The following is a 24600-nucleotide window of genomic DNA, read 5'->3' on the forward strand; positions in this document are numbered from 1 at the left end:
CATGTTATAAAGAACTCAAGGTTGATCATCGACTTTCAATGTAGCTCTATTGGATGATGTGCATGAGTGCATTAAGAGACTGAATAATTCCATTGTTCAACACTTATTTACTCACTTGACAGGCCAACGAGTCATTCTCAATTTGACTCCAAATCAAGACTCCTAGTGCTATTGGGTGAGCACAAATGATACAAATCTCTACTCAATAATAACTCACCTAGTAAAACTCACTAGTGTATAATTTTTAAAGCATTTTAATATTCCAGCAAAACAAAGTCGATCTTAGTGGGGGCGACAGCATCAGAACTCACCAATGAATAATTTTTAAAGCATTTTGATATTTCGGGAAAATAGAGGCGATCTCGGTTAGGGCGGCGGCATACATCATGCTCACAGTGGACACCATAGTGGCGGCAATTTTAGCATAGGTGGTGGTTTGGATAGAGGTGGACATCACCACGGTGGTGGCGGTTTTAGCATAGGTGGTGGTTTCGATGGAGGCGAACCCCACCACGAAGCACACAAAAAACCTTGTGCACTTTCTTTTCGACAAAAGTATACTTTAAGTGTCAATATTCATGTACGGTGCTTACTTTGGTGCCAATATTTTTTTGGATTACTTAAGTGCCAATTTTTTGAAAAATAATTATTTAAGTGCCAACTCCCGTGAAATCGCCGGAATTTCTTGCCGTTGGCACTAAAGTGATCGTTTTTCTGCGATTTGACACTAAATTGATCGTTTTTTGGATCACTTAAGTGTCAATTTTTTTTGAAAAAATGATTATTTAAGTGCCAACTACGGTGAGATTGCTGAAATTTCTTGTCATTAGCACCAAAATGATCGTTTTTTTTTTTCGATTTGGCACTTAAGTGATCAAAAAAAATATATTGGCATCAAAGTGAGCGCCGCACATAATATCGACACTTAAAATGCTCTTATGCCCTTTCTTTTCTCTTGCCCTATGTCTTTCTTCAATCTCTTTTCTTTGTATTTAAAATAATTACGTGTGAAATTTAAAGTAGTAAATTTGAAGATAGATTATCTAAAGGCAGAAGCATGCCTTTTGTGCCCACTCTACCATGGTAGATTTGTCCTTTCATGGTATCGAGCAACCATTCTCCACTAAGTACGCAAAAAACAAAACTAAAGATTATGTTGTTGACTTATCATAATTGTTTTTTAGAGTATTTGTTACGAATGATCGGTTTTGGGGTGGGTGGATTTAGTATCCATAATCGGGAATTTATCTGCACAGTACCGATTTTGAAATTTTTGAAATTGAACCGGTTCGTGGATAAACCTTGAATTGGTGTTCATCCTAAATATTGATCAAGCATCATCGAGAATACTTAATTGCACCGGATTTAAAAGTACTTAGAATTTAATTACATGGAGCCAAATGTTTAGGACAGTAAGTGCAATTTTAATTTGGTCTTTTTTTCATTAGTCTACTTATTTTATACTTTTAAAAAAAAAATTCAAGGAATGAAAACTACAAGATACCGAATTTTAAAATTAAAAAAAAATTATACTAAAGGTGAAGTTCAACGTAAAAACGGCCAGAGAGCATAACGATTTCTCAGGACGACCGTTTCGAACCGCTTTTGATGCCCGGTTGAGACGGTTCGACGCTCACCGCTCGCCCTCGAGCTTCTTCAGGAGAAACCCCAATCGCGACGATGTGCTTGGCGAGCCTCCAATCGTCTTCCTCAACTCCACTGATCCCATGACTGTCCTCGCCAAGCTGATCCGATCTCTCTCGCACTGCTAATTTCCATCGCTCTCTCGATTAGAGTCCACCTTTTAATTTAACTTGCGCCTGCTCAGTGATTTGGGATCGCGCGGATTCGATTGGTTTCCTCTGTCACTCGTTGGGGACGGCGGTTTCACTCTTCGAACTGAAGGTCGGACGTTTGTGCGGGACTTGTGGTGATCATGGCCCTGGTCGATGTCGCCAAATGCTGCCTCGATTCCCTCAGCGGCGTAAGTCTGATCGATTTCGATTCCTTTGTTTCTTCGGGAGACGCTTGCGTGCGGTGTTTTGTTTCCGGGAACCTCGATGGATGAGTTCGTGCTGGGTCGTCGTACGGAATCGTGTTGTTCTTGCTCCTTTTGAGTCGTTTAGTGTCTTGTTGTTTGGTCAATCATTTTTGAGTTGCCAGGCACTGTCAGAGGGAGAGATGTTGGTTTTCTTCAGTGCTAATTGCTGTGAGAAAAACTCGTGCCAGGCCATGCATTTGCTCATGTTGGTTTATTGGAGGAACTGGTCGTGTTGCCGCGATAGATAAATGTGTTAACTTTGTCCTAATGCGTAGTTCACTTCTCTGATTCTTCCTTTTGGCCTGGTTAGATTTCGGAGCACATAAAAGATTCTACCCTATACATAGATGGTGGCTGCACTGAAAGTTTCCAGTATCTCGGGGCTTTCCCCTTGCTGCTCAGCCTCGGGGCATGCGCTGTTTGTAGCTTGGAGAACATGTCTCCCCTTGACATGGTAAGAACATCTGGCGTGGGTCATTTTGCTACCCCAGTGGAGTGTTAGGAATTTTTCTCACTTATCCTTCTGTATATGCTTAGAAATACTTGAATAATCACCTGACATCCCTAAGTGAGCACTGAAGAATGACTACACCCTGGTGAAAATGACTATGACATGTAATGTGGTGAGATTCATATTAGTATGATATATTCAGTAGGAAGAGTTGTATGATTACGAGTAAGTTGCTCAAGTACAAGTAGCTTGGAGTATAATTAGCAATTTGAATGTTTTTTATGCCATCTCCTAAAACTGAAACTCAGACAGTGACGAGCTATGTTTGAAAAATGGGAGGATGGCAAAGAAAAAAGAAGATAATTCAGTTGCTTGGACCCAGCTGGGTGATTGATAAAGTTTTATTACTCTTGTCCTTTTGTAACTACTCAAATCATAATTCAATTATCTTGTCCGTGCCTTTTCTTTAGGTTGCTGATTGGAACTCAAAATTACACCCTAGGAGGGACGTTACAATCATGACATCCCGTCTACTGAGTGACGCCCATCGGTATATCCTACGTTGCCTGAGCTCACACCAACTTGTTCGTCGTTGTACTGTATATACATGTATCTCAGAGGTGCTTCTTCAGCACTACACTTATACTATTATGCGGGACAGTTGTTTTTTTAGCTTATATGTTGGCGTATGTTTAGGATGTTTAGCTTTAGAAACCCCATATTTACAGCAATATTTACTTTCCTTTGTCACATAATGTTTGGTTAGGAACTTCCCTTGTATGCCCATGTTTACGGCTTTGTCTATTTGGTAGATTATTTCTTTAATGTTTCTGATAGTTTTTTTACATAACGGCACCTTTCATATATATTGTTTCCACATGGTATCATAAATGATTTTGCTTTTCTTAATTGGCGTCAAGGTTACTCTAGTGGAAAATGTCAAATAGAAAATTTAAGAACCATGATGTTGCAATTGGCAGCTATTGCTAGTTGCCTCTCATTCTGTCCTTTTGGTTCTAGTTTATTCTCCACGTTATAAACGCGTTTAGTGCCTTTTGCTTGCAGATAGCCCACTCAGCGTATCCTGATTCACCTCTAGGACCAGATGCATTCCGTGAATATGAAACTTTGCTCATTCAGGATTTTGAAGAGCTTGTTAAGAATCGAGATACAAAAGCCAGGCAGTCAAAAGGTGTAAACTCTCCTGAAGATGTGACATTTGGAGATGAAGGATGGTCGCGTTTCCCTTCTAGTGAAGAAGACGGGCCTAACAAGGAGGCTTCTTCAACTGGAAGAGATTCATATGAAGAAAATTTTTCTGGACATAAAGATGATATAGGGTCAAGATTGGTTGTTTCTGTTCATCACTTCCCGTGTATTTTATGTCCACTTTCACCCAGAGCCTTTGTCTTACCTTCTGAGGGATCCATGGCTGAAGCTTTCTTGCAACACGGGCATGAATATTCCATAAGTCAAGGGTTGCCTCCCTTGAGCACAGGGGTCCCTTTGGATGGTGAAGACATTCCTCCGGGAGCTATTCTTACAGCTCATTTTATTTACCATTTGGCTGCTAAGGTAGAGACATTATAAAACTGAAAAACATCTATCTAATTGTTCATGTGAAAGCATGAACTGTTAGGAAGTGATAAACCTCCTTGTGGCACTCGAGTTGAGAAGATAACAGTGTGTTCTGTCAGTTGTTATAAACTGCAATTTTTGCTTCAGTTGGTTCACTGGAAAAGAAAAGATAGAATTAAACATTTTAATAGGGATTTGAGTTTCTGTTTCTCGAAATTTGGAGAGTTTGTCAGTACCTAAGTGAAGCCAAATATCAACTTGTGTTCTCAATAATGAAATCACAATTTCTTGCTTTATCTAATTTATCTAGTCGAACAAATGAATCTTGTTTAACTTACTTACCTTTTCATCAGAATCTCAATCTCAGTCATGTTTTTTCATTTGTATGTGGCTTTTTTTAAATAATGATAAAAAGCACATCAGAATGAGATCTATGACTCGATGCACGAAAAAAATAGTTTTGTGGACTGCCTTTAGGGGGTCGTAGTAGTTGTCCACTCTTAAGCAGTGGCTATTTGTGTGAAAACCATTCATTAAGTGCAAGATTAGCGCGAATCTAGTGTTGTAAGTAATTATGACTGATTTCTTTGTTTGAGTTGCAGATGGACTTGAAAATGGAAATTTTTTCCCTTGGTGACCTGTCGAAATCAGTCGGGAAAGTTTTGACTGATATGTCAAGTCTTTACGATGTCGGCCGTCGTAAGAGATCTGCTGGACTACTGCTTGTTGACCGCACCCTTGATCTTCTCACTCCCTGTTGTCATGGTGATTCGCTTGTTGATCGAATATTTTCATCCTTGCCGCGTAGAGAAAGATTGGTGCCTGCCGTGAACATGAGAGGTTCGCAGTCTCAACTCAAACAAGGTACTGGCAACCTACAACGTGCTCCTCTTGATGTTCAGATAAGACTTGCAGAAATCCTATGTGAAGATGGAAAAGTAGAGAGCATTCCACTTCTGAATAGGACCAGTGCTTTTCTGAGTGGGTGGGATTCTGGTGGTTTGGCTTCTCAGATGAGTAGTTCAGTTATGCTGAATTTCGATGGTCACAATAAGGAGTCCATTGGTCTGTCATTGGAGCCACTTAATGGCTCATTGGTCTCCATTGAAACTTTCCGTGGTACACCATTTTTAGAGGCATTACTGGACAGAAGAACTAAAGATGGCACCATATTAATAAAGAAATGGCTCCAAGAGTCTCTACGTCGGGAAAATATCAGTGTTAATATTAAAATTCGACCTGGTTATGCTACAAAGTCAGAATTACTTTCTATGATAAAGGCACTCAGCAAGAGTCAGTCATCATTAATTCGGAACAAGGGGCTGATTCAGTTAGCTGCAGCTACAATAGTTGCTCTTGATGAACAACATTCTGCTAGATGGGATGCATTCATAAGTGCAGAAAGAATGCTAAGTGTGAGCGCTGGGGACACCAGCCAGAGTCTCGCTGCTCAAATTGGAGATCTTCTCCATAAGAGTGTTTTAGTGGGATCTCTTAGAGGAAAGAATGGGCAAACAGGGAAATCCAATGGGCTTCTTTCTTTTTCCGATACTTTGCTCCTTACTCTAGTGGGGTACATATTAGCTGGTGAGAATTTTCCAACGTCTGGATCTGGTGTCCCATTTTCTTGGCAAGAGGAGCATTCATTGAAAGAAGCTCTTGTTGAGGCGATTATTGAAAACCCTAGCATTGCTGAACTGAAGTTTCTTGATGGCTTAATGGAAGAACTTGACGCCAATAGGAAAAGGAGTCGGTCGGACAAAAGTAAAGAAACGTCTGCTAAGGAATCGTTAACAGATGACTTTGATGATGATCAGTGGGATAGCTGGGGAGATGAGGATGTCAAGAACAAAGACCATGCCTATGGCGACATGCAACTGAAGTTGGAACTGCATGATAGAGTTGACAACCTTTTCAAATTCCTGCACAAGTTGTCCAGCTCGAAAAGCAAAAGGAATATATTGGGAGAAGGAATGTCCACATTGGATAGTAGCTTCAATAGTGATTCCAGCTTGAATAAAGGCTTACTATACAAGCTTTTGACCAGGTTACTAAACAAGTCCGATATACCCGGCTTGGAGTATCATTCCTCTACAGTTGGACGGCTTTTCAAAAGTGGGTTTGGGAGATTTGGCCTTGGACAGGTTAGCTCCATTTCCTCCATCATTTTCGCTCCTGTATCTCGTATGTGCTTACTCCTGTTTTCCAACCAATGCAGGCAAAGCCAAGCCTATCTGATCAAGACGTGATTATGGTTTTTGTCATTGGGGGCATCAATGGTTTGGAGGTTCATCTCTTTCCCCTTATTTGGATTTTGTTACTTGCACCCATCAATCTGTTGAGACAATGATTTTTTTTTTTGGGAGGTCGACATTGAGACAACGATTTGACGTGTTGCAAAATGCTCTTTGATAAAAACTCTGCAATTTACCTCTTGATTCATGACAAAATGAGATGAAAGTTACCACAAAAAAATTTTTCAGAAATTTAACCATATACCCAGTCATGGGATTGGCGGCCCATGGGCTTGAAGGGCTCTTTTGTGCCGCCCGGGCTTGTGCGTGATTATTTTAGTTATAAAGCCTGGCCTGGAAATTTTCTACATGAATATTTTTGTTATGGCTGGGACTAGGCGACAAATTCGGCCCGACGTAGGGGCCCTGACTGAGCCTGCCCATTGCTCAGCAACATTTAAACCCTCGAGGCACACCGTGAGACACTGCAGTGATGCGCTAGGTTGTATCGTGGTGTGCGACAACCATAAGGAAATGACTACCACTTTGTCTCTGTCGCAGGTCCGAGAAGTCCAGGAGGCAGTTTCTGAAAGTGGCAGGCCTGATATGCAATTGATCCTGGGTGGAACGACTCTTCTTACTCCTGATGACATGGTCGATCTACTATTGGGACAGTCCAGTTACTCTTGATTTTCACATCGGTTTTCGATAGGTTAATTCATTTAGGTGAGTAATATATGAACCCATTGGGCGAACTCCTGTTCAATTAACAGGCCTTTCGAACTATAAGAGGTCGAATTTTGCCAGAAAGATTTATCCAGATGGAGCTTGGGCAGTCAAGACTAGATAGGAGGTTTGGTGGTTCATACCACATGGCGGATGCAAATGGGAATTTTCAATTTTCCTTTTTCATACATGTGAGCCGGGATTACATTTTTTCACCCTCACCCTCTCTCTCAAGTGAAATTATTGTTCGAGAACAGTTTCATGACCCGAGCGAGATCAGCATCTGGAACGGCTCATCCGGATATGATCAATTAGAGTTTAAGTCAAAGTGTGCTATCCGGGATTGATCGGTTTACTGCTCCGCGTTAGTTCATAACACTTGTTCTGTAACTCCTTGAGGTTGACTTTTTCGTGCCACCGAGGAATAAACGTTCTTATTTGGAGTACTTGGGGATTATCCTGTGTCTCCAGTCCATCATGATGGGAGGTTGAAACAAGTTGGTTCGAGCGTTTCATCATGGAAACACTTGACGAGAGTTTTCACTCATAGATCTTATTATTCAGGTCGGAAACACTTGTTAAGTGATTGAATATATAAATAACGTATGATTTTTAATAGGTTAGTTTTGTTTATATCCAGCCAATTCTTATAAATTGATAACATTCTAATCATGTTTAAAGAACTTCGAGATTCTGAGAAACATATTTATTCCCATATAGAAGAAGAACTAATCCGAGTGTATCGAGCGATGACACAGAAGAGGCCCAGAACCGGGGAAAGAGTCGAGTTGATCATGCTTCGGGGGAAGCAAAATAAAATCTGATTTTGGCTAAAAGAAAATATAAAGAGCTAGGATAGCAGAAGAGACATGAATTTAGCTCAGGCACATGATAGATTTTTGTTTTTTTAATGAAATATGAAGTATCGAGGGCAATACACGAGGAAAATTTCAAATAAGGGCATGAAGTGTAGTTATTTTCTTAAATAAGGATTTGAATTGCCTTCCTTATTTCAAATAAATACATAATTAAGAATATTTTCGTCATTTATATATTCTGATTTTTTTTCCTGTTTTTAGCTTTTTTTTTTCCTTTCCCTTTCGCTAGTGGCTGGTCTCGGGCAATGGCTGGCCACTAGCGAGGGCACCCTCGATGGCTGTTTGGGCGAGGCCTGTGTTTGGCTATCGCATTGGTGGTTGTTCCTTTTCTTGAAGGGAAAAAAAAAAAGAAAAGAAAAAGGACAAAAATTAGAAAATATAAATGATAAAAATATCGGGTTTTTTTTTTTAAACAATGAAGGTATTTCAAACCTTTATTTGGACAAGAATTTTATGTGAAACTTCGTGATTACAAAGGAAATTAGAAGGAAATTAGACGAAAATTGCACGAATGCGAAGGGAGTTCGGCGGCCTCTGCTGGTCGCTCTCGATCGATCGATGGCAAGGCTTGTTATGTATTATTGCAATTTTCAATTGAAAGGAAATTATATATATATAGGACTAAATTTACTTTTGCCAGCCAAAAATGAAAAAACAAGACTAGGAAAACACTAGAAATGGGAAAATCATCTTCTCCAGCGAAAAACAAAAACCCCTGTCCGGTTTCTTCTAAAACCCTGGCGGCCTCGTCTGCTACTCCCAGAGTGTCCCAAGTGGAAGTGCATGTCGGCCGTCGCGACGTAGGCTAGAGTCCCGCCATAGCCCATGGCCTCGCTGAAGCTCCTGCTCTCCCGTGCTCGCCGCCATTGCCTCTCCAACCCGGCCTCCACCTCCTCCTGCTCTTCTCCTCTCCACCATCTCCCCAAGTACTTCTCCTCCTCTTCGTCCTCCTCGCCATCGGAATCGCAACCCTCCCCAAACGACGACGGCGCTCCCGAACCGCCGGAGCGGCGGCTGCGGCGGCCCCAGCCCGTGCCCATCCAACCCGTCTCTTACGCCGCCAAGCCCAAGGAAGTCCCGCCCCCTTCTCCAGAAACTCCAGCTCAACACGATGCTCAGGCCCCACCGCCGCCGCCCCGCGAGGCGCCGATCCGGGAGGCTCGGGCGCGTTGGACCCGAGAGGACATCCGTTACATGAAGGACGCACCCTCGATATCCCCCGTGTCGTACCCGATGCGCGTGGCGCCGCTTCCGGAGGATAGGGCGTCGGAAGATGCGGCGGTAGAGGGGGCGGAGGCGGAGAAGGGGAATGAGGGGAGAGAGAAGATGGAGGTCGAGAGGAGGCGGAACGAGGCAGCTAATCAAGCGGCCGTGATAAGGAGGAGGAGATTGTCGCGGGTGTTGGAGGAGGAGGAGCAGGCGATGGTGCCGTTCCCGATGATAATTAAGGCTGAGAAGAGAGAGAGCAAGGCTGTTTACGATTTGGCCGAGGCGATCCGGCTTGTCAAGGTTAGTTTTGATTGATGCTGTTCTTGATAAATTGGAAATGCCCCGTCTTGGAGCTAAAAGGAAAAAAAAAATTGTTTGGAGAGGCACTAAGCAAGCGCAGTAGCAGTAGAAATCTCTTCCATTTTATAAGAATATGTCATTTGGGTATTTTTTTCGAAATGTAGTGCTGCTTAAGAGGTTTGACTTGCAAATGCACATGTCTCGTATCAAATTGACATGGAAAGACTAAATGTTTGTCAGTGTGGGAACCCTTCTTGTCTATTTCTATTCATCTTGTAACGCACTTTGAGAGGCAATGTAAGTTTTGTAGGGAGATAGTCCGTCTATATAGGTGAAGACTTCAAATATTAAGTTCTTGGCATGTTTGCCCTTTTGCCACCATAACACTTGTTTCTTCTTTTCTCATTCTATGCCCTGTCAGTTCTTAGGTACACATCCTCTACATCATGGGGCTTCTTGATGATAAAAAAAGAACTTTTGTTTGGGAGATTTTGCCAAATTTTGAAAAAAGTTTTAACATAGGGGGTGATCTCTTGAAAAACTAGCATATCAAGGCATATATATGAATGGGGTAGTAGGGGAGCAGGAATCGGTTTAGTACCAGGTTATTGTGGTTCATTTACTAATATGAATGAGTGTTCAAACTTCGTTTCGCACTATTCCTTTTTACTAGGCTGGAAATTGACCTTTGCTTATAGAAAATGTGGGACTGATCTTTGACATTTGTCCTAGATGCCCAAGCTGACAGAAGTATTTTTGTTTGCATGTTGGCTTGTTCCTGATGCATAATTGCCAAAGTTCCAGTGTGATATGACAGAGGTCCTTAGAGATTTTCTATTCCGAAGGTTAAGATATTATTTGCCTTGTGGCTTGTTTTTAAGTAGACTTTTAATAGTGAGTGTTTTCACTTTTTCAGGCTAATGCACGGGCAAAATTTGATGAAACCATTGAAGCTCATGTAAGGTTGGGCATTGAGAAAAAGCGAAGTGACTTGGTAATTCACAATCCGCTCTGATCATGTGCTGTCTTTATCTCATCCTTTCTATGTCATCATATGTATCAGTCTAGATGGGCTAACAATGTCCTCTACTTCTAATTTATCTGCTTAGAGGTGAGACTCTCTCTTGTGGATTTGGTATTTCATTTTACTGAGATACATTGTTGCATACTAACGCACATTCTGAAAGATTGTATCTGTTTGTTGGGTCAGCTGCCAATATCCTTTTGTACTGGGAGAAAAATTATTAGGGTACCGATATTATAAGTCTATACTATATATATGCCTCTACATGTTAGACTTCTGAGGAAACATTTTGATCTGTCTGGTCTTTATCTGATTCTTGTTCTACAGCAGCAAAAATATTTGTGTCACATCACCTGTGTTTCATGGCTTGATAGTTTCATAACCCACCAAAATTTTATTTACTTTCTGATTATCCTAAACTATGGTACAGATAGTTCGGGGTAGCTTGGTTTTACCTCATGGCAGTGGGATGAAGGTACTAGCTACTTCCATTCTTCATTAGGATTCACTCTTATTAGCATTACATAGTTTCTTCATCTGGTAATTATGATTTCGTTCAGGTTTCCAAGGTAGCTTTCCTGGGTGAGGGGGCAGATGCTGATGAAGCTAGAGCAGCTGGTGCTGATATAGTTGGTGGTCCTGAACTTGTTGAGAAGATTGCTAATAGTAATGAGCTAATCTTGTTATCATGGTTGCTGGTTAATTTTCGGCATAATTTACTCAGCAAACTATGAATTGCTACTCATGTTGCGCCACCACGGTTATGCATAATACTCTCAAACTTTAAGATAGATGGTCAGAAGTCGAATAGATCATACTTGCAGTGCAGTGCTTACATTTTTCTCTTAGGTCAGTGTTTCTCCTGTATATGTTTACATGTTGAAAAGAAGCCAAAGATCCTTTTTCTTCACTATGCATCAAATGTTCAGCACAACAGCAGAGTGCTTTTTTGTCATTATATGCCTTTGTTCCTAAATTTCTTGGGAACATTAGTTTTGCTTTTATTATGTATAACATGTTTTCCCTCGGTTTGCTGTAGGTGGCGGCAAGTTTGATGTACAAAAGTGTTTCACAACTCCGGGATTCATGCCCCAAGTCCTAAAGGTTATTTAAGTTGACTCTACAGTGAAAGTGTAGATTTCACATATTTGTCGCCCTAACCGGAGGTGCAAATTGAACTCTTGCAGATTGCGAAGGTTCTAAAACCTCTGGGTTTGCTGCCAAATGCCAAAGTGAGTGCTCTTGAACTTGAATTATATTTACAGATCTCTGAACTGAGTTATCCTGATTGTATTTATACGTGGAATAGCAAGGTACCTTGGTCAGTGATGTTGCCCGAGCCGTGAGGGAGGCAAAGCAAAGTAACGTTGACTTTAAAATGGACAAAACATCTATTGTGCATGTCGGACTTGGGAAGGTATCCCCCATCATGTTCCTTTAGCATGACATAGACCCTTGGTTTCATTGATTTGACTATCCTCTTGTGATTGCTATACTTTCCTGTAGGCGAGCTTATCAGATGATGATTTACGTGAGAATATAGGTGCTTTTGTGAATGCACTTTTGCATGCGAAACCTGCAGGGCTGAAGAAAAGTAAGTGATCTTTATTGAAGATTGACATACTGTTATTTGTTGCCCTGGTGAATTAAAGATTGACATGCTGTTATTTGTTGCCCCCCGTGAAAAGTCCAAGTATAAAGTTACTGTCAGACATGAAAATTAGCTGGTTTTCTAATTATTTAAAGTAGTAGCTTTGAGACTCGAAATATGGAAGAGAATTTAAAATTTTACTCTTATCCTTGCCATATGTTACATATCTTCTGTGTGAAAGTGGTCATGATTTATGATTTTCTATTGTATATATGTATCCAAATTCACCTGAGTTCATTGAAGAAGAGAGAATAAATGAGCATTGCATATCCAATCACTTTGAAGTGCAAAGAATTCACTTGAAGTTGACATTTTCTATATCGTGACTCCCAAAACTGATGTGGAGAAAGTTGAGTTGCTCCAAGAACACCAAATGGCTATACACCCAACATGATCACGGAGGATAGTGTTGTTAAAATATTGAAGAAACATAAAAAAAGCGTGCTCCATTATTGGCTGGGTGGATGGCCACTCCATGCTCTTGAAGCACCTAAAAATCTCTCTTGTTTGGGTGGTCTTTGGGGAGAGAGAGTGCATCAGTAGTTGACAGTATGTCTTCCTTCTCACAAATGTGTTGGAAGATAGGGAAGAGAATAATACTTATTCAAATCACTTATAGCTTTTATGTCAAGCCAAATTAAAAGTATCTAGAAAAAGACAAGAGGGCATGTGCAACTTGATGCAATTGTTTCAATAGAATGCGATTCATTTAATTTTTGGAGCTACATAACTACAAAGCAACGTGTTCTGTCCTTTGATTTTTCTTCTTTGGATGGTTTGATTTGTAATAACACCCAAAGAAAAAGGTTAGTGCTTTAATGTAATTTCAATTGATTGCATGTTTTTCACATCATACAGGGCATAGACTTTAAAAGTTGTGGATTTAGTTCCCTGTATGGACAGTCTCTCAATTCTTAAGTGACAATGAGCCACTGAGACTGGTCTGGAGTTGTTTCGGAAGAATGGCCAGAGAGCTGCTTGTTTAAATGTCATTTATGTTGAGTTTAGATGATTTGGTTTTACTCGTTTCCTCAACTTACATTAGGACTTCATGTGTTTTTTTCCCCGCTAAATCCAAAAGCATATCTAGAGTGGTCTTCTCTTCTTCTGCTTGGTGCACTGAGGTCTTGATGCCCTGGATGTGGAAGGAGCAAGCTTGCTCCTGTAATTATAGGACCACCTCTATGTTTCTGACATTCAGATATAGAAATAAGAGCAATATGCCTATGTTTCCTTGTGTTAATAAAAAGTTTTGCTGCAATTATACTATGACCACATATGGTCTTAGCTATTAAAATATCTGATGTATCATTTTAAATTATTTTTGCAGCTTCCAAATATGCTGGCTATGTGAACTCTTTCCACATATGCGGCACGGTATGTTTGTAAGCGGTTCTCTGGGTTGATTTTAGCATCTATTTTTGAGCTTTGATTCAGTGTGCAACTGAATTTTTTTAGATCACTTGAGGGCGTTTTTATCTTTATATCTAATGAATCATCTGTATATGCTACTAAAAACCTGCTCTTATTGCTAATCTACCTGAGTAAAAGTTTGTCCATTGACTACATATTGGTTGAGTGGTTCTAGCGTAAATAGCCTTTTAGAGATCTACCACCACCTCTCTCCCCTGTCCTCCCTTCCCCTCTTCCTCTGAACAATGCTCCACTATAAAGATCCTACAATCTGTGTTTTTTCCTTTTGTTTGTTGTCTACAGTAGCAGTTCTTAACTATTGTCCTATCTGAGATGAGTAGCTATATGACAGTTTAAAAGGGAGAACTAGGTGTTTTATTGTCCATAATTGTCGTCAACTCTGTCCATTTTTGAAAGATTTGTCATCTACCTGTATGGCTGACACTGATGGTTTTAATCTTTTTGCTGGTTAACTTTGTTGTCATGCACAGTTTAAATTACTATGGTGCATCTATAACCACAGCCGAAATGATGTTCTAAGCCCGATTAATTTGTTATATCTCTGTTCATAAGCAGATGGGACCTGGATTCTCTGTTTCAATACAATCACTATCAAAAGCTGCGGATCACTATACCAAAGTTAGTCTGAGCTGATGTTGCCTATCGCGAACTCCTCAATCATTTTTTCTTTTGATGAAGTGCTGGGGCTTCCACAAGATTCATTGTGCTTAGGTTATTTCGGTTGTGCTTCCTCTCTCTATTATGTCCTGGGAGATGGTTTATTAATGCATTTCCCTTCAGCAAAAATTTCCATGGGACTATGATAGAATGGTCACTTGAGATGGTATCTTGTTCTTGTAGTCATGTTGCTCTTGCAGTTTATCTATTGGATTTAGCAATAAGCATTTGGCATTGGAGATTGATCAATTAAACGGGTGATGCTCTTTGATTGAGAAGAGTATGAAATGATAACCCCTCCAGCTGAGGCAGATGCATGTGAGCGGAAGGTTGTACGTGCAACATGTAGAGTGTTCTTTACTTTCCTGCTCGTTTTTAGTTCTTTTTATTTTTTATTGGTTTGTGCCTCTTATGAATTCCCGAGTCACTTTGCAGTATGCAACAGCCTTGATCTCTTGTATTGATTCTTCTGCTCTTGCAAGCGTTATGTGTTGATCTCCTTTTTCCAGCATCATCGTGAAAGGAGGACCAAATTGGCGAGTGCCCGAGTCTGAATCACAAATTGTAGTTCTTTTTTTTTGGGCAAAGAGGCACAAAATAGAGTTGAGAGTGGAGTTTTTAATGCATTGAGTTTTTGCCTCATGTATAATCAATGCCTTGATAATCGAAACATTTCTCATTAAATTCGCTTTACATGTGAATCGAAGATATTACTTCTCCATTTCATTCCTTTACTTTTGAGCTGTTCGTGAGTTGTGATTACTGCTCCAAGCTATATCAATTTTGCAGAGTGCCTTTCGAACATCGGCAGCCACTGTCCTTGGCGTTTTGGGGGGTCGATTAATCTCATGTGCAGTGGTGTTGGCAAAATTTGCTTTTGTCTTGCGCCCGGTGAAAATGCTTGAATATGGAATCCTTCTCAGTGAGGGTTCACATGCTAGGAAGCATAGCTGAATTGTTAAAGGTAACTAGGATTTTCGTTGGCGGCTTAATCTTCTAGCCCCCAAATCGGGATGTTGTATGTTTCTGTGTGCATAAGATTGCGGGGGGTTCTGCATTCGCAACAGGCGGTATCGACGCACTATCGTTCACCGATCTGCTAATTGTTTGGTTTAGGGAATGAAGGAAAAAGAAAAGCGCTTCTTCCGTTTGAGAAGTATGAGTTGTAAGATGATCATAAGTCGTCATACGATCATTCCTCGTACAAGTGCTTTCTCTTGAATCTTCTGTGTAATGACGCCAATGAGATGGCTGTTCCTTGCCATATCAAAGTGGCTTTTGATGCGCAAAAGTCTGATTTAGGATACCATCAATCCCACTTTAACATAGGAAAAAGAAAGGTGATGATCAGCCCTTCTTTTTGTCTCTTCAACATCTTTTTCTTCCGCTCTCCTTTTCTTGGCTGTCCATCATGTCTATTTTTCCAATGATTCCAAGGTGAATTTTTTTTCCACGTGTTTCCTTTTAGGAAGACTTATTCGGTCTATGGGACCGGTACCCGGCTACTCGGCAGATTAGCGACCCGGTACATTCGCGGCAGGACAGCTGCACTCCTCATTTCTCAAAATTAAAAAGGTTAATACCACGGAAAACCTCAAACTGTTACATTTATGATAAATTTACCCCAAATTATTTTTTTGACCACATAAAACTCCAAATTGGTATACCTGTGACAAATTTACCCGCCGTTAATTTTCGTTAAATTTAACTATTAAACTGTTGATTTGGTGACACGTGACGGTTAGCGAGTATACCAGTATGGAGTTTTGACCATCTGCTTGTCACAAATTTATCAATTTGAGATTTTTCGTTATATTAAATCAATTTAATTGGGGTAAATTTGTCACAAGTGTACCGGTTTAGGGCATTTCGTGGTCAAAAGAATTAGTTTATGGTAAATTTGTCATAGATATACCGGTTTAGGGTTTTTGGTGGTCAAAAAAATATTTTGAGGTAAATTTGTCACGGGTGTACCGGTTTGGGGTTTTTCGTGATCAAAAAAATAATTTAGGGTAAATTTGTCACGGGTGTACCGGTTTAGGGTTTTTCATGGTATTAACCCAAATTAAAAAGGTAGAGCAAGTTTAATTAATCATAAATTGAGTCAACACTGATTGTTGAGTATGCAAATGAACAATTATAGTTGATGTGGACCATGACCTTATAACAGCCACCAAAAAAAAAAAAAGGTTTTCTATTTAGGGTTAATATCACGTCAAACTCAAACTGATATATTTGTGATAAATTTACCCTATAAATTTATCTCCCGTTATTTTTCGTTTAATTTTATCGTCAAATTGCTGATTTGGGTGACACGTGACAATTGTTGGATGTACATGTTTGGTGTTTTTACCATCCATTTGTCACGGATGTATCAATTTGAAATTTTTCGTAGTACTAATCTAATTTAACGAAAATTAACGGAAGGTAATTTTTTCACATGTGTATCGGTTTGAAGTTTTTTGTGGTTAAAATAATTAGTTTATAGTAAATTATCATAGATGTATCAGTGTGAAGTTTATGGCTGTCGAAAAAATAATTTAAAAAAAATTTATCATAAGTGTATTAATTTGAAAATTTTCATAATAAAAAATAATTTAAGATAAATTTATTATATATGTATTAATTCGAGGTTTTTTTATGATATTAATCTCTTGTGTAACAGGAACACAAGGCAAAGGAAAATCCACCACTTACACGACCGACTGTTTTCACAATCAGCTTTTCAGACATACTGACTTGTTTTTAATGTTCTCCGCGCCACAAAACGAGACAAGACACAGCAAGCACAGTGGCGAAGTCTCCTCACAGAGAGAGAGAGAGAGAGAGAGCTTCTCTCACTTCCAATTCGGCAAAACAGGAGCCACCTCTCTCTCGCTCTCTCTCTCTCTAGCGTCTCTTGTTGTTCCTTCGAGCCTCGTTCTGACGGGGGGGCTAGGGTTCCTCTCCCCCCTAGATCCTAGCGAAGGAGATGGAAGCCTCTGCAGATACCGAGTACGAGAGGAAAGAGCGCGTCGCCCTGGTCATCATCGTCGTGCTCGCCTCCCTCGCCATGGCCTCCTTGCTCGTGGCCTTCAGCTACTACTGCTACATCCGCAACAGGGTCTCCAAGCGCTTCAAGAAGACCCGAGGTGAGCCGCATTTCGTCGTCCCCGGGCCTTTCTTGCTTACGCTACTACTGCATTCTCTTCTTTTTGTGCCTGTTTGGTTTTCGGATGTGCGTAGGGAGTGAAGTGTGGGTAAACGAGTCTTTATGTAGGTTGATCTCCTGCTCTGTAGCGTTCCCGATGGTGTAAATGTGGCTCCTTTTTGAGTGTCGGTGAAGAGATTTTTGCGTGGAATAGTTTGAATGAGGGATTTTCTTAACTTCACTCCAAGCTTGTATTTTTTCTGTTGTTTCTTAAATTCTTCGGTCTTTGCTTCAAATTAAGCTCTTCGAGATCAGAGAAACTCGCACGGAGTTACCATTTTACTTTAGCTTTTTGTTTCGCTTGTGATGAAGCTCAAGGGTTCTCTGTTTCTTCTTAGCACTGAGTTAAGTGTAAGTTAATGTGGTCTTGATTGCCTGCGACAAGGGTTTAATGACGCCGAGAAAGGTGGTTTTGGGGATCTGCAAGTGGCTTCCGAGAAGGGACTTCAGGTGTTCACCTTCAAGCAGCTACATTCAGCTACTGGTGGTTTTAGCAAGTCTAATGTGGTCGGGCACGGTAGCTTCGGATTGGTCTATCGAGGAGTGCTCAGTGATGGCCGGAAAGTCGCCATTAAGTTCATGGACCAGGCGGGAAAGCAGGGAGAGGACGAATTTAAAGTGGAGGTTCGGTGGATATGGACGTTTGCTTAATCAATGTCATATTATCTCTTATTGCGGAGCACTTTTTCGGATCTATTGGTCGATCAATGTTGTCTTTTGTGCAGGTGGAGTTGCTGAGCAGGTTGCATTCTCCTTATCTGCTTACTTTGCTTGGATATTGTTCAGATCATAACCATAGGTTGCTGGTGTATGAATTTATGGCGAATGGTGGTCTGCAGGAACATCTATACCCTTTGAGCAGTGAGTTGCTGCTTTTATTATGATTCCGATGCTTGAAACATTTGGATCTAGGTTATACTCTAGGGATATAGGATCTCAGAATTGAACATTGGGACTTCACGGACTACTCTTGCAAGTCCATGTATTTTTTTAAGAACTAAATTTGACAATAAACTCCTTTCTATCTTTCCTATGAATTTATTGAATTTTACTTTTACATTGTGTCAATGTACTCTCTGATAGGGTGGAAGCTCCCATTTTTAGTAATAATAACAGTGGAGTAGCATGTTGCCGTTTCTCTTCATTACTATTATTGTGTCATGTGTTCCGTTTCTTTGCTTTTAAACCAACCTGTTGTTGTTGAAAGTAATTTGCCTTGACACGGTTCTAAGTTAAGTTGAGCACCAATGTCCTGCCTTTCTTTAGCTGATAAAAGTCTTTCATCTGTGAATGTTGAGCACGGTCCTGCCTTTCATCTGTGAATGTTTTACCACGTAAAAAATGTCTTTTCACTAAAATTGGCAGTTTCTCTTGCCCTACACAACATATAATCCTCACTCATTCATGAGTTGTTCCAATACAGATTGTGTTGAAGGTGTTTCTTGCTGGTTAATTTAGTCTTCAACGTCCTTTGCAGGTCCTAGTGCTCGCTACTCAAAGTTGGACTGGGAAACCAGGCTAAGAATAGCACTAGAAGCCGCAAAAGGTCTGGAGTATCTCCATGAGCACATTAATCCTCCAGTGATTCACAGAGATTTCAAGAGCAGCAACATCCTCTTGGACAAAAATTTCCATGCCAAAGTTTCTGATTTTGGATTGGCCAAGCTTGGACCTGAGAAAGCTGGAGGCCACGTTTCTACCCGAGTTTTAGGAACACAAGGATATGTAGCCCCTGAGTATGAACTACTCATTATTCTTCTCATTTTGGTTGGGATTTGTTTTCTCAGTAACCCAATAGTGATCAAAGTCATTTCAATGTTGATATTATTGGTGCGCAGGTATGCATTGACAGGTCATCTGACTACAAAATCAGATGTATACAGTTACGGTGTTGTTCTCTTGGAGTTGCTCACCGGAAGAGTTCCTGTTGATATGAAGAGACCTCCTGGAGAAGGGGTTCTTGTGTCGTGGGTGCGTTTTTTCTTTCATCTTCTCACTTCTGATATGTATTCAAAAAGTTCCAAATGTCGTTCCCCATTCCTTTACAGAATCTGGTCTCTTGCCTTTCGACAGTCAATATCTCTGAAGGTCTGTCGTTTTACTAGACTCACATTGTAATGGGTCTTTACTGTTGCCCGACAGGCTTTGCCTCAGCTAACGGATAGGGAAAAGGTCGTGCAGATAATGGATCCTGCATTAGAGGGGCAGTATTCACTGAAAGAGGTCATTCAGGTGGCAGCAATCGCTGCAATGTGTGTGCAGCCAGAATCGGACTACCGGCCACTTATGGCGGATGTCGTGCAGTCGCTGGTGCCATTGGTGAAGAATTACCGCTCAACTGCTAAGGTAGGCAGCTCCTCTAGTCTTCATTCCCCGAAGACACCAATTAGATCAGAATCCGGAAAATCAAGCATGTGAAACTAGTTGGAACCTGCTGTAAGCATTTTATGGCGACTTCCTCAGCCGAGCAGGTGCTCTGGTCTTGCCGGATGTAGAATATTGGCAAAGCTATGTCAGGGACTTATTATCGAAGCCCTCTTGAAAATGTGGCCTGATTCATTTAGCCGACTTGAGGGATTAGCGATCCGGGTAGTGCGTTTGTTCATATGCTGGCACCTTTCGGAGATAACTTCATGCGGATCTCGTCTACTGTAGCACAACCTTGTCTAGGCTCTAACTATTATCTAGCTCTAGTCCTAGAAACTTCTTGTAAAACTTTATATAAGCAGCAACTAAGCTCAACCAATCTTGACGGTAATGGTTCAATGAGTGGTGGTCTGTCAAATTTCATGGTTAGTTTGCCTGGGAACTCTGCTGGAAGATTTTGATTAGTCATCACATCGAAGCATTTGGAATCTGAGTTGCGCGGTCGTCTATCTAAATGAAGACACTCTGAAGAAAACTTTCCGCTGGGCTTTCATTGAAAGGCAAAACGAAACCTCGATACCTTGAGTAAATCATGTACGAGGAAGTGTTCTCCACCGTTGAATGAGTAGTGCTAGATGTAAACATGTAAGGCAAGACTATTGTTGTGCTCAAACGTATAGATCATGCTGTTCTTTTAAAAAAAAAAAATTTCCGAAGTAATCGTGATCGCACTTAAGGCCGGCACTTCGTGTTCTCGTGTCCAAATGGTGTCATGTCAAACTTAGGTTTAAGCATTAGCACATGTTTCATCAGTCGTGTTATATCTCCGAGTGTCAATCACGCCGGTTCACACAGTTTATGTGACAAACGTATTCAAATGTATCTAAATATGTCATGTTGTCACCGCTAACATGTTAATCCGTGTAATAAATGCATCTGACCGTGTAGTGTCAATACATATACATAGGATATGTTAATGTATTTATGCTTGTCATAAGCGTATTGAAAAGGCCAAATCCGTGAAATGATATGTCTATTCTTGGTGTATATAAACGGATTAAGCTCAACATAAAAGGAAAAACCCTTAGCTACGTCTCTTGTAAAGGGATCATGTCAAAAATTGCATGTCCTAACCCTTTAATCTAGGGAAAAAGTCGTATGATTGCTAACTTTGACTCTATGGCAAATGAAGGATGCACACAACTATTTCCGGCGGAACGTGCCAACTTTCAAAGTCTCCTAATGGAATCGGACGGGCATTGATGACAATTGACCATCTCTGAACTATATTATTCAAAGGTTACCCATAAACAGCCGGGATACACACACACACACACACACACTCTCTCTCTCTCTCTCTCTCTCTCTCTCCTCTCTCTCTCTCTAGGTTATCCATAAACAGCCGGGATACACACACACACACACACACACACACACTCTCTCTCTCTCTCTCTCTCTCTCTCTCTCTCTCTCTCGTTACGTTTAAGCTTGGTCAAAGCGCCAGCTTTTCCAAACGAAATTGCATGCATGCTAGGGATGAGCATAGGCCGGGTGGGTATGGTCCAAACCTAGAATCCTGAAACAATCCTTGTTATAATCGATTTTTTAAATAGTAGCTAAAATCGGATCTAAAATCGGTCCGGATGGGTTTTCTTCTTGAACCGGAAACCGGACCGGTTTGAGTAGGAACCGATTCCCAATCCTATTTTTTGGGTGGTCCTATCCGAATTCCGGGTAAACCCAGTCTAATTGCACACCTCTAATGCATGCATTGCCTCAATCTATAGCCGCCGTTCATTTTTTAGCTGGTAAAGGTACTAGCATTTAGGGGTATCAACGGTTCGGTTTGATTTTGCTCGAGTCCAAATCAGATGGACATATTGATGTTGAGGTTGGGAATCGGATGCATGCCTCAGGGTCATGATTTCGGGGTTCGTCCTTGCCATTTGGGCACGGGTCGAACTCATTGCGGCTTTATTTTATAATTCAAGGGCATGAGTGTGGAGATTCGATACCGAAAGGCCCATCGAAATCCCGTATAGGCCTCATAAACAAGTTAAGTCCAGTTCGGACTTTTGGCGCACGCAGTAGGCCCCGACCCACAGCAGTTCCCACACATCCGGCGGAATTTAATCAAGTGACCTCCGGTTCTTGAGCTGAAAATTATCTTACGCCCTGAAGCAATCGCACTAACTAGGGAGATTTGCGCCCTAACTTCAGCCGACGATCCTAAACTCAATCAAACCTTATTGAAATTGAAAACGTATCGCCCGATTTAAGTACTTGTTCAACAGCACACACGTCCAGTTTCCCCGCAAATTTAATTTGCAATTCCGGACTAACTTGACTCTTTCCACACTAAATTTTCAAACACGGTGGGGAAGGTAAAAAAACAAGTTCGAGTCAACTAGAAATCTCCAAATATTATCATCTTTTGGATAATCGTAGAGATGTCTACTTAACATTGTGGAGATATCGATGCATGAAGGTGTTCACCACCAATGTGGGACGACTTTTAGTCCCCAAATTTCAAATAAAATAAAATAAAATGGATATACTCATCTATTTATTTATTTATTTATATCGGGAGAAGACAAAGAAATGAATAATCTTCCCCGCTAATCTCTGACCAAACTCATAGACTTTTTGTTCAGGTCAAACACACACATCCACACACTTCACTGGTCATACGCTCTTCCATATTCGTTTGACTTTCCATATCTAACTTCTTGCAAATTCCAAGAAATTTCGACCAAGACAGACCAATCCTCGAAATCTAGAACAAGAAAAAAAAAAACATTTTATCTGCTTGAATTTTCCTCGGGGCGAATCGACGGTGGAGTCGGTGGAACAAAGGGATTGGCCAATAATTGTTAGACCAAAATCCAGAGCAAACTACAGCTTGTCCGAATCTCACGGGACCAAAGTCAACTCTCCACTTGATGCGTGCTTTGAAAATGATAAACACCGAAAGAGTCCACGAGTACGATACCTTGGAATCATATTATTAAGGGAGACAACACCATTTTTCTTTTTTTATAGAATTTGCTTCTCGATTTTTCGGGTTATTTAGTGGTGGATTTTTATTGCATATCGTTTGACGGCTTTGATCGGATGGGGTTTGTTAAAGGGGAAAACAAAATTGCCTCCGTGATACTTGTTAAGAAGCCATCTAAAGAAAGTTTGCGATTTTTCAATACATTGTTTTTCTCATGTGATGCGTGATCAACTCGCTATAACTCAGAATATTCCATATAAACGTATATTTAATAGGTGTCCAGAGACATTCGTTGATAAAAACCCTTACCGGTAAAAAAATACCAAGAAAGACGGCTAAGTTAGATTTGAGATCCCTCTTTAGCCTAAGATCTTTGAATTCTTCATGTTCTGCGCTAATTAAAGGAGTAGTTTTGGCTTAATTTTTTTTTCCGACATCTTATTTAGCTATTAGCAATGTCTAACAAATTCATATATGGGTGAAATTAGAGCATCGAAAATCGACTTGAGTTTTCTACAATGTCTATATTAGAAAGATTAGGACACTCAAATAATGTAAAGGAAATATGGACACCACCATTTTTCCTGAGAGTTTTGAGTCATCACAAAATAATGCAAAATTACGTCGCAAAAAGTATTTTCTATTGTACATAAATCAATCGTGTCTTGCATGCCAAACACACGAAATAGACGTAATCACGTTAGACAACCAAAAAGCAACAAAAACTTAACGAAAAAACGCAACCTGAACGTCGCTAAAAGAAGGAAGTAAGAGATTTCAATCTCTTAACCTACATCGTGTCATGTCATGTTCAAAGAGAGTCGGGTCAGCGCCAATTTGTCGAAAAACTATAGCTTATGGAGCAAACAACCGGCCCTCAACTCTTAGCTTTTTTTGAATTGTGTTAATTCCAATATTAAACAGGTGGTTTCTCCTTTTTTTTTTTTTTTTCCTTTTTTCCTCTAAAGATATTGATCGCAAAGGAGAAAGAAGCTTACAAAAGCTCTATTGACCAAACTTGGTGACGTGACAATAAGCATAATATCCACATGTTTTTTTTTTCAACTGGTGGAGCGTTGGTTTGCACCAAGTCAAATGTGCCAAGCCTTCAACATGAATGTCGGAAATCAAAATGATTTGTCATTACTGTCGCCATTTGTTTATGTCCATAAACAATCATGGATTAGGTCGTTTAGGAGGAGACAAACTATAGGACTTTTCCATATCTGATCATCAGTTTGGAAAGCTATTGGGAACGAATTCATATAAAACATATTGTGTTAAAAAGAATTAAAACGGACTTCAAGAAAGACCAAATAAGGAAAAATAAAAGAGCTCTAGGATCCATTGGTGGCAACCACCACCACCACCACTGCAGTGATCGCCGGGCTACGGTGGTTATAACAATGGCGGCCACCTCCATCATGCTGGTCGCTTGAGACCATCCCAGCAGATGTAGCAAACATCGTGAACAAGAGGGGAAGAGATAGATAGAGCAAGCGAGCCCTACTTAAGTGTAGCGACCACGTCGCGGTGTTTCTCAACTCTCTTTCTCTTCCTCTAGCAATTCTTTTCCCTCTCTGACCTTTTTACTGCAATAATTTCTCACGCTGAACTTTCTACACTGTAATTAAGTTCTTATTAAAAACACTATTTCTCTAAGACCAATGTACCATGCAGCCACGGCTACTCATCCCACATTTTACCTAGATTTACTCAGTTCATCACCAAATACTGTCTCCTTGTCCTATCCAAGCTACCAAGCACGGCGTTTCGGACACAACTCTGCTTTGAACCCACCCTCCCACCACTTTGGCAGACGATTACGAAGTCACAAAGAAGCTTCAATTTGTTGCTTTTTC

The 24600-nt window shown here is 40.6% G+C and overlaps 4 protein-coding genes across 10 annotated transcripts in view; all 4 read left to right on the forward strand.

Moving 5' to 3' along the window:
- The window catches only part of LOC115746805, a 959385-nt gene that overhangs the window by 581239 nt on the left and 353546 nt on the right, over positions 1 to 24600 (forward strand). The gene's annotated exons all lie outside the window — the stretch shown is intronic.
- LOC115746872 (sec1 family domain-containing protein MIP3) lies at positions 1616 to 7229 on the forward strand. 2 transcript variants are annotated; one of them, XM_030682810.2, is made up of 8 exons: positions 1616 to 1743; positions 1827 to 1984; positions 2352 to 2495; positions 2963 to 3112; positions 3558 to 4067; positions 4673 to 6214; positions 6289 to 6357; positions 6866 to 7229. In XM_030682810.2, the coding sequence occupies exons 2-8, from the start codon at positions 1937 to 1939 to the stop codon at positions 6992 to 6994; spliced, it is 2592 nt and encodes an 863-aa protein (XP_030538670.1). In that variant the 5' UTR covers positions 1616 to 1743; positions 1827 to 1936; the 3' UTR covers positions 6995 to 7229. The 2 variants fall into 2 exon arrangements, with proteins under 2 accessions (XP_030538670.1, XP_048138032.1); XM_048282075.1 differs by having other exon boundaries at positions 1678 to 1984.
- LOC115746929 (probable serine/threonine-protein kinase PBL7) lies at positions 2177 to 20175 on the forward strand. 3 transcript variants are annotated; one of them, XM_048282101.1, is made up of 7 exons: positions 2177 to 2187; positions 17015 to 17314; positions 17759 to 17997; positions 18099 to 18234; positions 18851 to 19109; positions 19212 to 19344; positions 19516 to 20175. In XM_048282101.1, exons 2-7 carry the CDS (start codon positions 17155 to 17157, stop codon positions 19789 to 19791), a joined length of 1203 nt encoding a protein of 400 aa, XP_048138058.1. In that variant the 5' UTR covers positions 2177 to 2187; positions 17015 to 17154; the 3' UTR covers positions 19792 to 20175. The 3 variants fall into 3 exon arrangements, with proteins under 3 accessions (XP_048138058.1, XP_030538775.1, XP_030538774.1); XM_030682915.2 differs by lacking the exon at positions 2177 to 2187 and having other exon boundaries at positions 16946 to 17314; positions 19212 to 19427; positions 19462 to 19682; XM_030682914.2 differs by lacking the exon at positions 2177 to 2187 and having other exon boundaries at positions 16950 to 17314.
- On the forward strand, positions 8575 to 14911 carry LOC115746813 (50S ribosomal protein L1). 4 transcript variants are annotated; one of them, XR_007199169.1, is made up of 12 exons: positions 8575 to 9417; positions 10222 to 10236; positions 10334 to 10411; positions 10872 to 10916; positions 11002 to 11107; positions 11481 to 11545; positions 11629 to 11673; positions 11751 to 11858; positions 11948 to 12035; positions 13423 to 13469; positions 14082 to 14512; positions 14619 to 14911. XR_007199169.1 is itself a non-coding variant. In XM_048282097.1 (11 exons), the coding sequence occupies exons 1-11, from the start codon at positions 8734 to 8736 to the stop codon at positions 14157 to 14159; spliced, it is 1359 nt and encodes a 452-aa protein (XP_048138054.1). In that variant the 5' UTR covers positions 8575 to 8733; the 3' UTR covers positions 14160 to 14911. The 4 variants fall into 4 exon arrangements, 3 of the variants coding, with proteins under 3 accessions (XP_048138054.1, XP_048138055.1, XP_030538590.2); XM_048282097.1 differs by having other exon boundaries at positions 14082 to 14911; XM_030682730.2 differs by lacking the exon at positions 10222 to 10236 and having other exon boundaries at positions 8578 to 9417; positions 14082 to 14911.

Source organism: Rhodamnia argentea, chromosome 7 (genome assembly GCF_020921035.1).
Source record: "Rhodamnia argentea isolate NSW1041297 chromosome 7, ASM2092103v1, whole genome shotgun sequence".
Lineage (NCBI taxonomy): Eukaryota > Viridiplantae > Streptophyta > Magnoliopsida > Myrtales > Myrtaceae > Rhodamnia > Rhodamnia argentea.

What these genes read in the sequence shown, in the direction of transcription:
- LOC115746872 (XM_030682810.2), top strand. Translation starts at nt 1,937, where the DNA reads ATGGCCCTGGTCGATGTCGCCAAATGCTGCCTCGATTCCCTCAGCGGC. An exon ending in GCCTCGATTCCCTCAGCGGC is followed by an intron (nt 1,985 to 2,351) that starts GTAAGTCTGATC and finishes TGGCCTGGTTAG; the next exon opens with ATTTCGGAGCACATAAAAGA. An exon ending in TATATACATGTATCTCAGAG is followed by an intron (nt 3,113 to 3,557) that starts GTGCTTCTTCAG and finishes TTTTGCTTGCAG; the next exon opens with ATAGCCCACTCAGCGTATCC.
- LOC115746813 (XM_048282097.1), top strand. Translation starts at nt 8,734, where the DNA reads ATGGCCTCGCTGAAGCTCCTGCTCTCCCGTGCTCGCCGCCATTGCCTC. An exon ending in TCATGCCCCAAGTCCTAAAG is followed by an intron (nt 11,546 to 11,628) that starts GTTATTTAAGTT and finishes GAACTCTTGCAG; the next exon opens with ATTGCGAAGGTTCTAAAACC. An exon ending in ACCTGCAGGGCTGAAGAAAA is followed by an intron (nt 12,036 to 13,422) that starts GTAAGTGATCTT and finishes TTATTTTTGCAG; the next exon opens with CTTCCAAATATGCTGGCTAT.
- LOC115746929 (XM_048282101.1), top strand. Translation starts at nt 17,155, where the DNA reads ATGGAAGCCTCTGCAGATACCGAGTACGAGAGGAAAGAGCGCGTCGCC. An exon ending in GCGCTTCAAGAAGACCCGAG is followed by an intron (nt 17,315 to 17,758) that starts GTGAGCCGCATT and finishes GCCTGCGACAAG; the next exon opens with GGTTTAATGACGCCGAGAAA. An exon ending in AGGACGAATTTAAAGTGGAG is followed by an intron (nt 17,998 to 18,098) that starts GTTCGGTGGATA and finishes TCTTTTGTGCAG; the next exon opens with GTGGAGTTGCTGAGCAGGTT.